At 46.8% G+C, this 11,353-nt stretch overlaps 1 protein-coding gene across 1 annotated transcript in view; it reads right to left on the bottom strand.

Moving 5' to 3' along the window:
- Positions 1-11,353, bottom strand: part of LOC122562430 (protein PML-like) — a 95,334-nt gene that overhangs the window by 8,098 nt on the left and 75,883 nt on the right. Inside the window, exon 13 of the mRNA XM_043715287.1 lies at positions 9,691-9,752. Within this exon, the coding sequence (XP_043571222.1) occupies positions 9,691-9,752 (62 nt within the window). The remainder of the gene's footprint in view (positions 1-9,690; positions 9,753-11,353) is intronic.

Raw genomic sequence — 11,353 nt, 5'->3', positions numbered from 1 at the left:
TGAGGATATGCAGGTCTTTGGACTCCTCCATCGTCAGTCCACAACAAAACGACGGTTGGAGGAGGAACGCCTCATCTTCCGGTTAGGAACGCTCCAACCACAAGGGATGAACTCGGGTTTCACCAGTTTCCTCATTTCCCCTCCCCCCACCTTGTCTCAGTCAAATCCATCGAATTCAGCACCGCCTTCCTAACCTGCAATCTTCTTCCTGACCTCTTCGCCCCCACCCTAGTCTGACCTATCACCCTCACCTTGACCTCTTTCCACCTATCACATTTCCGACGCCCCTCCCCCAAGTCCCTCCTCCCTACCTTTTATCTTAGCCTGCTGGACAAACTTTCCTCATTCCTGAAGAAGGGCTTATGCCCGAAACGTCGATTCTCCTGTTCCCTGGATGCTGCCTGACCTGCTGCGCCTTTCCAGCAACACATTTTCAGCTCTGATCTCCACCATCTGCAGACCTCACTTTCTCCTCCACAACCCAGGCCTTACCACACAGAGCTGCATCTCTGTTGGCGTGAAACAAGGCGAGCCCATCTAGCTGGATGGTGGTGTCTGAAACTCTGTTGCTGAGCCATGTTTCCGTGAAAACAACGATGCAGCAGTCTCTGAATTCATGCTGAGACGACTGCCACGGTCAGATGCCGTGCATTTAATTGTCCACGGAGCAGACATTGCAAAGCAGAATGGATGGGAGGGCTGGCTGGCTCGGGTTTGTTTTTAGACTGGCACAAACTCCTGCAAGCTTACCTCGCTTATAACTCCTCGCACACCGCTTCCAATGTCTCAACACCTGGCCACCGGCATCAGGCGAAGCTGAGGACTGGAGGCCTGGTCTCCACAGCAAGCAGAGATCATGTAGCTCCTTCAGCAGCTCTCCATTCAGGTACATTTTCAGCTAGTTCCTGTACTGAAGCAGTGTTTTGCAGACTGTAACAGTGTCTGCAAACACTGAATTTCCTGTTCCTCCTGGAATTAAGTAGCTCTCGGTCCGGAAAGGCTGCTGCTGGGCTGCCATCTTGGACCAGCGTCCATCACTTCCTCTGGCAGCTCATTCCATATATCCTCTGTGTGAAAACGTTGCCCCTTAGGTCCTTTTTAAATTTTTCCCCTCTCACCCGAAACCTATGCCTTTTAGTTTTGGACTCCCTCAACCCAGGGAAAACCCTTGTCTATTTACCCTATCCATGCCCCTCATGATTTGATAAACTTCTATAAGGTTCTCAGCCTCTGACGCTCCAGAGAAAACAGCCCCAGCCTGTTCAACCTCTCCCTGTAGCTCAAACCCTCCAACCCCGGCAACATCCTTGTAATTCTTTTCTGAACCTTTTTAAGTTTCACAACATCCTTCTGATAGGAAGGAGACAAGAATTCCACGCCATACTCTAACAGTGGCCTAACCAATGTCCTGTACAGCCACAACATGACCTCCCAACTCCTGTACTCAATACTCTGACCAATAAAGGAAAACATACCGAACGCCTTCTTCACTATCCTATCTACCTGCGCCTCTACTTTCAAGGAGCAATGAATCTGCACTCCGAGGTCTCTTTGTTCAGCAACACTCCCTGGGACCTTACAATTAAGTGTATAAATCCTGCTCTGATTTGCTTTTCCAAAACGCAGCACCTCGCATTTATCAAAATTAAACTCCAACTGCCACTCCTCAACACATTGACCCAGCTGATTAAGGTCCCATTGTACATTCTTCACCGTCCACTGCACCTCCAATTTTGGTGTCATCTGCAAACTTACTAACTGTACCTTCTACATTCACATTCAGATCTTTTTGTAAATGAAGAAAAGTAGAGGACCCAGCACTTATCCTTGTGGCACGCCACTGGTCATCTTTGGAATGTGGGTGGAAACCAGAGTACCCGGAGGAAACCCACGCAGACACGGGGAGAATGTGCAAACTCCATGCAGACATTCGTCCGAGGCTAGAATCAAATCTGAGTCATGCGAGGCAGCAGTACTAATCACTGAGCCACGATGCCACCCTTACAGTTGTGTAAGACTTTGGTTCAGCCACATTTGGAATACTGCATACAGTTCTGGTCGCCATGTTACCGAAAGGATGTGGATGCTTTGGAGAGGGTGCAGAGTAGGCTCACCAGGATGTTGCCTGGTATAGAGGGCACTAGCTATGAAGAAAGATTGAGTAGATTAGGATTGTCTTCTCTAGAAAGACAGAAGTTGAGGGGGCCCTCATTGAGATCTCCAAAATCATGAGAGCGAGAGACCGGTTGGATAGCATGAAGCTTTTTCCCAGATTGGGAGACTCAATTACTGGAGGTCACAAGCTCAAAGTGAGAGGGGAAAAGTTTAAGAGAGATATGCTTAAATACAGATATTTCGGCTATCCTAACAAGGGCTTTTATTTAATTGAGACTACAAACCTGGCTGGTCCGCGGCCCCTCGGGGGAGGAATCCTGCACGAATACGGGTTTTATCATATCTGATGTTAACACATCCCGAGCATGTAAGAGACTTAAATATACACCCTGGCTAGTTGTAAGTTAGATTAGTAGATAGTTGAGTTTTGTCTGTTTGTTTTTTTTTGTTTTTTTTTCGGTTTTTTTTTGTTGTTTTGTTTTTTTTTTGTCAAATTTTGGCTATTGTATATTTGGGCTAATTGTATATCAATGTTTATATCTGAGAGTTTTGTTTATTTTTGTAAACTTGTAAAAATGTTAAATTTCTAATAAAAATATCTATAAAAAAAAAGAGAGATATGCTTAGAAAGTTCTTTACGCAGATAGTGGTGGGTGCCTGGAGTGCGTCGCCACAGGAGGTGGTAGAGGCACGATAACGTCATTTAAGATGTATCTGGACAGATAGATGAATGGGCAGGGAGCAGAGGGATACAGATCCTTAGAAAATAGGCGACAGGTTTAGATAGAGGATCTGGATTGATGCAGGCTTAGAGGGCCAAAGGGCCTGTTCCTGTGCTGTAATTTTCTTTGTTCTTTATTTGTTCTTTGGTGGCGTAGTAGACAGTGAAAAAAGGTTTTGTAAGATTACAAAGGAATAATGATAAAATGGGTCAATGGGCTGAAATGTGGCAGATGGAGTTCAATCTCAATAAATGCGAGGTATTGCATTTTGATACAACAAACAAGGGACAGGGCTTATACAATTAAAGGTAGGACCTTGGGCAGTGTTGTAGAACAGAGAGACATAATGGTTCAGGTACATAATTCTGTGAAGTTTCCTTCACATTTGTACAGAGTGGTTAAAAAGGCATTTGGCACACTTGCCTTCATTGCACAGTTCTTTGGATATAGGAATTGGGAAATCATGTTGAGGTTGTACAGGACATTCGTGAGGCCTCTTCTGGAATACTGTGGTCTGGTCACCCAGTTATAGGAAGGACATTATTAAGTTGGAGAGAGCTCAGAAGAGATTTACCAGGATGTTGTCAGGTTTGGAAGGAAGAAAGGCTAGGGTTCAAGTGTTCAAGTGTCAGTCTCTGGTGAAAGGGCAGTGAAGTATCAGAGGTGCTGAAAACTTCAGTTATTCGTTCAGGGATGTGAGAGTTCCTGGCTGCGACACTTCTGCCAACTCCATTGACCCATTCCTAGTCACCTTTGAGAAAGTACTGATGAGCTGCCTTCGTCAAGCTGTTAGAGAGGATGTTCCATCATTTTCATGCACAGACACTGAAGACACAGCGATATGTTTAGAGTCATACAGTCATAGAGAAGTAGAGCAGATGAGAACAAAGGCCTCTGGGAGGAATGGCAAAATGGCTTCTGCATTGCTGCACAAAATGGCTTCTGCATTGCTAAATTAGATTGCTCTGAATCAGACAAAAACAAGAAACCACAGACTGGTTCCCCATGCTTACATGACTAAAGCTATGTAAATAACTAATCACTAAAACCACCAGCATGAAAATGTAGTTGGTTAAGAGGAGGAAATACTAACCACATTTGCAAGCTGCAAGTCCTCATAGGTTAATCTTGTTGAAAAGGGAGTTGGAAGAGGAATTGAAATGGGCAGTGACTGGGAGGTCCGGTCGGCCACAGTGGGCCTGGCTGCAATGTTCGGCAAACTGTTCCCTAAGTTTACATTTGGTCTCCCCGATGTAGAGAAGACCACATGGGTGCACCTGATGCAGTAATCTAGGTTGGAAGGGAGGTTGGTGAACCTCTGTCTCACCTGGAAGGACTGTTTGGGGCCCTGGATGGAGGTGAGGTGGATGGTGTACCCAGTAGGTTTTGCATCTTTTCCGGTTGCAGGGGAATGTACCTGGGGGTTTGGAGGGATCGGTGGGGAGAGTGGCACAACCAAGGACTGTTGAAGGGAACAGTCCTTGCGGAAGGCAGAGAGGGGTGGGGGAGGGGAAGACGTTCTTGGTGGTGGGGTCTAGTTGGAGTTTAAGAAGTGTTTAAAGATGATGCATTGGATGCGGAGAAGGTGGGGTGGTAGGTGAGGACAAGGGGGACTCTGTCATTATTGTGTTGGAGGGGGTGTTTAGAGCAGTGGAACGGGAATGGAGGTGGTGCAGTGGAAGGCTGTCTGATGCCGGGAGGGGGAGGAAAGGCTTGTTGTTCAAAGTAGATGGACGCCTGGGATGATTGGGAGTGGAATGTCTCCTCAGCACGGTGGCTCAGTGGTTAGCACTGCTGTCTCACAGCACGAGGGTCGCAGGTTCGATTTCAACCTCGGGCGACTGCGGTGTGGAGTTTGCACATTCTCCCCGTGTCTGCGTGGGTTTCCTCCGGGTGCTCCGGTTTCATCTCACAGTCCAAAGATGTGCAGGTCAGGTGAATTGGCCATGCTAAATTGTCTGTAGTGTTAGGTGCATTAGTCAGAGGGAAATGGGTCTGGGTGGATTACTCTTCGGAGGGTCGGTGTGGACTGGTTGGGACAAAGGGCCTGTTTCCACACTGTAGGGGATCTAATCTAACCTTAGCAGAGGATTTTGGAGAATGGGATGGAGTTCTTGCAGAATTCTGGGTGGGAGGAGGTGTAGTCCTGGTAGTTATGGCAGTCTTTGGGTTTGTAGTAAATGTCCGTGTGGGGGCTATCACCGGAGATGGAAAGGATGAGGTCAAGAAAGGGGGAGAGGGGTGTCCGAGATGGACCAAGTGAATTTGAGGGTGGGGTGGAAGTTATGGGCGAAGTTGCTGAACTGCTCCGGTTCAGCCTGGGTGCAGGACACTGCACCGATGCAGTCATCACTGTGACAGCGGGAGAGTTGTTGTACAGTGCCTGTGTAGGTACTGAAGGGGGACTGTTCGATATAGCCAACAAAGAGGCAGGCATATCTGGGGCCCATGTGGGTGCCCATTGGCCAACCCCTTGATTTAGAGGAGTGAAGGAAAGGTTATTGAGGGTGAGGATCAGTTTGAAAAGGTGGAGGAGGGTATTAGTGGAGGGGGACTGGTGGAGAGGAAGAAGTGGAGGGCCTGGAGGCCATCCTTGTGGGGTATGGATGTGTATAAGGATTGCATGTCCACTGTGAAGATAAAGCACTTGGGGCAGGGGAACTGGAAGTTCCTGAAGAGGTGGAGGGTGTGGTTGGTATCGCATATGTTGGTGGGAAGTGCTTGAACCAAGGGGGAAGAGGATGGAGTCGAGGTAGGATGAAATGAGTTCAGTGGGGCAGGAGCATGCCAAGACAATAGATTGGCCAGGATAATTGGGCTTGTGGATCTTGGGGAGCACATAGAACCGGGTACTACAGGGCTGGGGGACTATGAGTTTGGAGGTGGTGGAGGGGAGATCATCAGAGGCAGTGAGGGCACAGACAGTGAACCAGGGAGTGTTGCGGAGTGAGTGACACGTTCAGAGAGGGGTGACATTGGAGTGGAGAAATTGAGGCCGCCGATATCACATCGACAGTCTGCAATAAAGCGGTCTAGGGTGGGTACAAGGCCGTCAGGTGGTGACCAGATGGAGGAGGGGGAAGAGGTCGTCAGAGGAAGGTCGGGAGATTTTGTCAAAGAAGAGGGCATGGAGGTGGAGGTGGCGGAAGAAGAACTCCACATCATGGCGGATCTTGAATTCGTTGAGGTGAGGATAAAGGGGCACAAATGTGAGCCCTTTCCTGAGGGCCGACCGGTGAAGAGGGAGAGGTGGAGGGGCAAGATGCATTGTGGGGGTGGATGGGTGAGGAAGGAGAGCTGGTGTCTAGCAATCCTAGGATTTTCTGGGAAGCTGGGGAGGTGATTACAGAGCTTTTGGCTTTGATTTTTATGTCATTATTGTCTACAGGAATAAGTGTCAGAAGACTGGAGGATAGCAAATGTCCCCTTGTTCAAGAAGGGGAGTAGAAACAATCCTGGTAACTATCGACCAGTGAGCCTTACTTCTGTTGTGGGCAAAGTTTTGGAAGGGATTATAAGAGATAGGATTTATAATCATCAAAAAAGGAATAAGTTGATTAGGGATAGTCAACACGGTTTTGTGAAGGGTAGATCATATCTCACAAACCTTAAAGAGTTCCTTGAGAAGGTGACCAAACAGGTGGATGAGCATAACGCAGTTGATGTGGTGTATGTGGATTTCAGTAAAGCGTTTGATAAGGTTCCCCATGGAAGGCTATTGCAGAAAATACGGAGGCAAAGGATTGATGGTGATTTAGCAGTTTCAATCAGAAATTGTCTAGCTGTAAGAAGACAGAGGGTGGTGGTTGATGGGAAATGTTCATTCTGGAGTTCAGTTATTCGTGGTGTACCACAGGGATCTGATTTCAGGCCACTGCTGTTTGTCATTTTTATAAATGATCTGGATGAGGGTGTAGAAGGATGGGTTAGTAAATTTGCAGATGACACTAAGGTTGGTGGAGTTGTGGAAAGTCCCAAAGGATGTTGCAGGCTACATGTGGAAGAGTGTGAGGAGATTCACTTTGGAGGGAGTAACAGGAATACAGAGTACTGGGCTAATGGTAAGATTCTTGATAGTGTAGATGAGCAAAGAGATTTCAATGTCCATGTGCATAGATCCCTGAAAGTTGTCACCCAGGTTGATAGGGTTATTAACAAGGTGGTTTTTGCCTGAAACATCAATTCTCCCGATCCTCGGATGCTGCCTGACCTGCTGTGCTTTTCCAGCACCACACTCTCGACTCTAATCTCCAGCATCTGCAGTCCTCACTTTCGCCTTGTTAAGAAGGTGTACAGTATGTTAGGTTTCAGTGGTAGGGGAGTTGGGTTTCGGAGCCATGAGGTCATGCTGCAGCTGTACAAAACTCTGATGCGGCCGCCCTTGGAGTATTGCGTACAGTTCTCATCGTCACATTATAGGAAGGATGTGGAAGCATTGGAAAGGGTGCAGAGGAGATTTACCAGGATGTTTCCATATGGTGTAATGAGGAAAGGCTGAGGGACTTGAGGCTGTTTTCGCTAGAGAGAAGGTTGAGAGGTGACTTAATAGAGGCATACAAGATGATCAGAGGATTAGATAGGGTGGATGGTGAGAGCCATTTTCCTCAGATGGAGATGGCTAGCACAAGGGGACATAGCTTTAAATTGAAAGGTGATAGATATAGGACAGATGTCAGAGGTAAGTTCTTTACTCAGAGAGTAGTAAGGGTGTGGAATGCCCTCCCTGCACCAGTAGGAGACTTGCAAACATTAAGGGCATTTAAATGGTCATTGGGTAAATATATGATGATAATAGAATAATGTAGGTTGGATAGGCTTTAGATTTCACAGGGTGGCACAACATTGAGGGCGGAAGGGTCTGTACTGCACTGTAATGTTCTATGTTCTGTTAGGTGCCCACAATCCCTTTTACAGACAACATATACAGGAGCTTCTCGAAATACATACCTCAGACGATGCCATCTCACTCCCAGCAATGTTCCCAAATCAAGCTGCACGACCTGCGACAAAACACAACTCACACTCAGAGATTTACTGTTAACCCCTTTTGTTTCCTCTCATCTAAAGATATTGGTTCCTAAGCTTCAATTATCTTTCTGCAAGCAACCTGATATTAACCGAGTGAAACATTATGTCTCAAACTCAATTCTATTCTTATTCTGCCACCTGTTCCCGCCTGTCTCTTTGTAAGAGAAAGATTGTGCATTTACATAGCAGCTGGCACAACCACCAGATGTTGGAAAATACTTTTCCAGCTATTAAGTATTTTGGAAATGTTATCATTGTTGTAGTGTAGGAAATATGACAGTAGGTTGTACATATGTAACTAATTAATATTAGATATGCTATATTTGTGATATTGACTGAGGGATAAACAATGGTTAGGATGCTGTCCCTCTTCAAAATGGGAAGAGGGAACTTGTACATTCACTTGACTGGATAGACAGGTTTAAGATTTCATCTGACATTCACTTACTGCACTGGAATGTCAGCGTGAATGTGGTATTTGTCTCTGACAAGGGGTTCAAACTCACAGCATTCGAAGTGTAAAATACAACTTATTTACTACCTCTTGCACTTGTTTCTATCAGGAGGCAGTTAGTGGGTTAGAAGAGGCACCCCAGCAAGAGTGAGGGCAAAATGGGTTGAAAAAAGATGCTGATTTGCCTCACACCAGATTCTGATCGTGCTCCGATCACTAAACTGCATGGTTTGAAAGTTCATATAAAACTCTACCAGGACAGGACTGAAAGCCCGCAATGATCCTGAGGCTCATTGCCATTCCTCCTCATCCGAATCACCTCCCAGCAGGATAAATAGGATGACTGGACCTAAACTTGTATCATCAGAGGGATAGAGGAGGCAGGTTAAAACAGGTCAGAATGTGAGAAAGGGAGAGGAGAATGAGAAAAAAAAGACACCACACCCTCTGACCTGTTTAAACTGAATCATCAATTTCCCAGGGAAAGGAATAATACTAATTTTACAGAGAGGACTTGCCCACCTTCACAGCGCCTGGTCCCTAATTGTCAGTTCCTGTCAGTTTCAGCTTGAGTGGACATAGTTTGTCACTTTCTGTTGGCTATTTCAAATTTTTGTCATGGTTTAAAATGGACTAAGGAGTTTGTTTCCTGATCGTTTCTCTCTGCTGTGACTGTAACCTCTCTCTTTCCTTCATATACCACAGCAGGGACGGGGAGGTCTGCCTGTATTCCGATGAAGGGCTTTTGCCCGAAACGTCGATTTTACTGCTCCTCGGATGCTGCCTGAACTGCTGTGCTCTTCCAGCACCACTAATCCAGAATCTGGTTTCCTGATTCAGCAGAGAGACTGAGGGAATGTGACCACATTCCAGTATCGTCTGACAGGACTAGGGGCTCATTTCTCTCCCTAAACCAGGCTGGTCCTGGCCTCGGGTCATTTCCCTGTGGAGTTCAATGAACTCAGCTCAGATTTGGGGATGGAGGGGGGAGGGGGAGCTGGTGAACGGTATCAGGTCAGTTTCCGCTTTCCCTAATGTTAGTTTACAGTTTAAACACGTCTACTGTTCTGTAAAGACAGAACCTGAGTCCATTGTAACCCCTTCCTAACCTCCCACAGCATTAGCCCCACTGCCCTCAGTCTGACTGCACTGCACCAATACATCCTGATGCTCACCGGAAAAATCAACAACAAGAATTCTGTGACTTGCGACCACCCTGTCCTCCGCAGTTCGACAGGGCGAGAAGACACGTTATGTAATACAAGTGAAATGACCCTTCCCACGTCCTCATGGAACATAGACTCCCGAACGCGCACACACTCTCTCTCTCTCCGTCAAAGAGCCCCCATCACTGGATCTCTCACCACTTACTGTCTGCTCCTGAGCCCCCAGTCGCTCCCGATCCTCTGGCTTCAATAGACTGAGTGAGCTCTCTTCCAGAAAGTTAAACTGAATCAGATAATAGTTCCGTCAGGTCCGTTAGTGATTGGTTTAGAAACTCTCGCCTTTGTCAGGCGGAACAAGCCGGGGCATGATCTGTGCAAAGTTAGATGACAGAAGTTAGGAGGCACCGCTTCCTGCCACTGGGAGGGGTGTGACAGCTTCCAGTCTGCTGTCATCTCGCACACAGACACTTCCCTACAGCTGACTGCACCTGATCGTCACTACTCTGCAGGGTGCTGGGACTTCCTGCTCTCCAGATTCTGGATTAGTGGTGCTGGAAGAGCTCAGCAGTTCAGGCAGCATCCAAGGAGCAGCGAAATCGACGTTTCGGGCAAAAGCCCTTCATCAGGAATTCCTCCTCTCCAACCCGAGAAAGGACAGACATGACGCTATCATTGCAGCATTCAACATAACTATCTCCCTACAGCTGACTGCAGTGGATTGTAACACTGTGGGGCTGGACAAACTAAAGAGACACACTGTCCACAGTAGACAGGAATGTAAATGCACCAGCTGAGCGCTAAAGAACAGTACAGGACAAAGGATTTCAAAGTGTACCTTCACATAAGGTCCTGCCCTGTGTCAAAAGCGAAAGTAGTCAACAGTGATACTGCCCAAGGGTCAGTTTAGAATCACTTTTTTTTGATATTTTAAATGATTTTACTGTTGGAGTAAGCAGTGTTTTGTAGAGGAATAAGACGGTGTTATTTTCTGGGTCTGTAGATTGTGAAGTAGCAAAAATGGTCTTTGCAGTAATACGTACTTCTTGTCAGATGTAGGAGTTTAAAGAGAGTTTAAGGGTTACTGCGGATTATATCTGCCATAAATGCCGTTGGATGCGAATCTTATCAGATCGAGTGGATTGGTTGGAGAGACAGATAGAAGCGATGAGGAATTTGCAACAGCAACAGTATGTGATGGATGGCAGTTATAGGAAAGGGGGAAAGTCTCAGATACAGTCACATAGATGGGTTAACCCCAGGAAGGGTAGGAGAGGTAGGCACCTAGTGCAAGAGTCTTTGTGGCTATCCCCATTTCAAACAGGTATGCTGTTTTGGAAAATGTAGGGGGTGATGGATTCTCAGGGGAACGCAGCATGAACAGCCAAGTTTCTGATGTTGAGACTGGCTCTAATGCAATGACGGGTACATCAGCTTCCAAGAGATCAGTTGTGTTAGGGGATTCTGTAGTCCGAGGTACAGGCAGACGTTTCTGTGGCCAGCAGAGAAAAAGCAGAATGGTGAATTGTTTCCCTGGTGCCAGGATCAAGGATGTCTCAGAGAGGGTGCAGAATGTTCTCACGGGGGAGAGGGGCCAGCAGGAGGTCATTGTCGACATTGGAACCAACGATGTAGGAGGGGAAAAGGTTGAGATTCTGAAGGGAGATTACAGAGAGTTAGGCAGGAATTTAAAAAGGAGGTCCTCAAGGGTAGTAATATCTGGATTACTCCCAGTGCTATGAGCTAGTGAGGGCAGGAATAGGAGGATAGAGCAGATGAATGGCATGGCCGAGGAGCTGGTGTATGGGAGAAGGATTCACATTTTTGGATCATTGGAATCTCTTTTGGGGTAGAGGTGACCTGTACAAGAA

Source organism: Chiloscyllium plagiosum, chromosome 25 (genome assembly GCF_004010195.1).
Source record: "Chiloscyllium plagiosum isolate BGI_BamShark_2017 chromosome 25, ASM401019v2, whole genome shotgun sequence".
NCBI lineage: Eukaryota > Metazoa > Chordata > Chondrichthyes > Orectolobiformes > Hemiscylliidae > Chiloscyllium > Chiloscyllium plagiosum.
This window is presented reverse-complemented; position numbering and strand designations above follow the sequence as displayed.